The sequence below is a fragment of the Penaeus vannamei genome, unplaced genomic scaffold, assembly GCF_042767895.1.
Source record: "Penaeus vannamei isolate JL-2024 unplaced genomic scaffold, ASM4276789v1 unanchor193, whole genome shotgun sequence".
Lineage (NCBI taxonomy): Eukaryota > Metazoa > Arthropoda > Malacostraca > Decapoda > Penaeidae > Penaeus > Penaeus vannamei.
The window spans coordinates 17,501-20,000 of NW_027213197.1; the positions used below are offsets into that span (position 1 = coordinate 17,501).

The 2,500-nt window shown below is 32.4% G+C and overlaps 1 protein-coding gene across 4 annotated transcripts in view; it reads right to left on the reverse strand.

Annotated features, from left to right (window-relative positions):
• Serinc (serine incorporator TMS1) overlaps positions 1 to 2,500 on the reverse strand; it is a 21,053-nt gene that overhangs the window by 305 nt on the left and 18,248 nt on the right. For all 4 annotated transcript variants that reach the window (XM_070119422.1, XM_070119420.1, XM_070119421.1 and 1 more), the window contains 2 exons: positions 1,720 to 1,919; positions 1 to 1,514 (listed from right to left, as the gene is read on the reverse strand). The exon at positions 1 to 1,514 is cut by the window's left edge and continues 305 nt beyond it. In XM_070119422.1, the coding sequence (XP_069975523.1) occupies positions 1,431 to 1,514; positions 1,720 to 1,919 (284 nt within the window). In that variant the 3' untranslated portion in view covers positions 1 to 1,430. The remainder of the gene's footprint in view (positions 1,515 to 1,719; positions 1,920 to 2,500) is intronic.

Genomic DNA, 2,500 nt, shown 5'->3' on the forward strand with positions numbered 1-2,500 from the left:
TAATGGCGCCCTATATTGAAGGGCCAACATGAACAACTCTTACTTTGAGTGTTACTGATAATCTGCACAAACACAAACTTGGTATCTCAAGGGTTGCAAACATTAATAAATATAGAAAATGGGGAGGCCTCCAACTTAATAATGTTTTACAAAAATTTAAAATTATATAAAATGTAATTATTTCCAACTGTTGCATCCAAACACACTCTCTCAATATATATATATATATATATATATATATATATATATATATATATATATATATATATATATATATATATATATATATATATATATATATATTGTAAATAATTTCATACAAATAATCCTTTCCAAAGGGAGACTAAAACATAAATAACTCCTCCCTGCATTTCAAATGTAGTGCAAATTTAGAGTTTGCTTGTACATTTGAATCCATATTTTTTTTGTGAAGGAATTTTAGCTATTAAAAGCAACCTCCCATTTCTAAAATGCTTTATTTAACCTAATACAGAATAATAGATCTATGTCTTCAGTTTATCACCATTTATGAAAAAAAAATATATATATAATTCTAATTCAAATAACAAAAATATCAGACTAACAGTCTTCATTAATAAAATCTAATAATTGCACTCTCAAAACAAATCAATAAAAATAAAATAATACCTAATGATAGTTCAATGATAAATATTGTTACAAGCCCTTACAAACATTTACACTAACCACGTACACTTTAATGTTACACAATAATGAATTTACAAATACACCACCTACATGTGTAGACCTTGTTTTATTTTGAATCTAATATTGAAGTTGGAGAAAAAATCCTTTAAGACTTGACTAGCAGATGTAAAGAAAGAAAAACTAAAAGGTATAATGCTTTGTTTTTTAACAAACAACCCTATGACATTTGAAGGAAGGAATATATATATATGTATACGTGTGTCTGTGTGTACCCATACGAAAGTGGAAACAAATTCAAATCACATTTTTTTGGGGTAACAAATTCCACTTTGATAAAGAGGAATGATTTTCATCACAATTTATAATTTACTTAGGTATCTATGTATCTTTGCCTTTTAATCTAAAAAGCTGACCAACAGGTATATCAATCCAAAAAAGTAAAAGAAGGAAAAAAAAAATAAAGGAGAATTGATCAATTAACTGCTATGTCTTATGGGAATCTCTAACTACAAAGCCACATTTGGTAATTATAATTAACACAAAATCATTTGAATGTAATGGATGAAGTATAAGATCTTTGAAATGCATGCACATACAACCTATTCATCCTATTAAATACCATGGCTTTCATCTTTAATCAGAGTATTCACATCAAAGACACTTGTTATCCCGTAAGGAGATCTAAAAGTCGCCAAAGAAAAATTTTCAGAGGCTTTGCGAAAAAAGGGTATTATTCTCCCTCTTTTGCTTGGGCTGTGTGGTATTTAGCTGAAGTCCCTATTGGTGAGGACTGCGGGTGCAATCAGGGTCCATCCATATAGAAGGAGGCAGATCCAGCTGGATACAATCTGTATTGCAAATGGAAAATCATGGTGTTAAAATGCATTCATTGACCTCATTTGGTGCAGCACTAAAAACAAGTGGGTGAGAGTATGAATGTGTTTATTTGCAGGTGCAATATATGTGAAATTCTTCTATTTGCATATCTGATAATTAGCATGTCATCAGTATTTCACTAGCAAACAAACACTAAAACCAAACCAAGTAACTTACCTTAACCCAGACAGCAGCCATGTTACTGGAGAGTGTGGTGAGGTCGGAGTTGGGTGTGAACCAGTTGGTGAGTGTCATCATGACGTAGAGAGTGGCAAGGCCAAACATGATGTGGAAGAATGACCAGGAGTAAGCTACTCCCTCCTCCTCATTGTCCCATACATGATGGCCCTCTCCTGATTCTGGGTCTCCTGAAGCGCCTACAATAAAAGCAAAGGGAAAGATATTAGTTTTTGAAAGGTATTCCTGGGGAATATTGTGACTCCAGAGTGTAAATATATATACATATTTTTTGCAATTGACATTTCTAGTCCTTGTTTTGATTTTTGTGAGTGCGTGCTTATGAAATTTCTGATGAAATATTTACACATTCAAAGATGCTCTGTTAATGGAGATCAAGGTCTTCTCCATCTAAATCACTGCACTCAACCATCCCTCTTCTACATGTCTTATCAATTTTTTATTTTGTTTTTCACCTTAGCATATTTACTCATCATTGTTGAAATATATCTCTATACAAGAGCCATATATTGCAGGAAAGATACAGGCTTAAACAATATGGGACATCCATCCAATATTAGAATAGAGCATACAATATACTGCTTCTACATCAGACATCAGATCACAAGTCCTTTAACCAATTCATGACAGAAGTCCCTAGAACTACATCAAGCGAGCTGCTTCAGGGAAAAATTAGAAGCACAGGAACCATAAAATTATCCTGCTCTATGCTCCTGAATCCACCATAAGCAATTCTTCAGATAATGAGGATAGCAAAGTG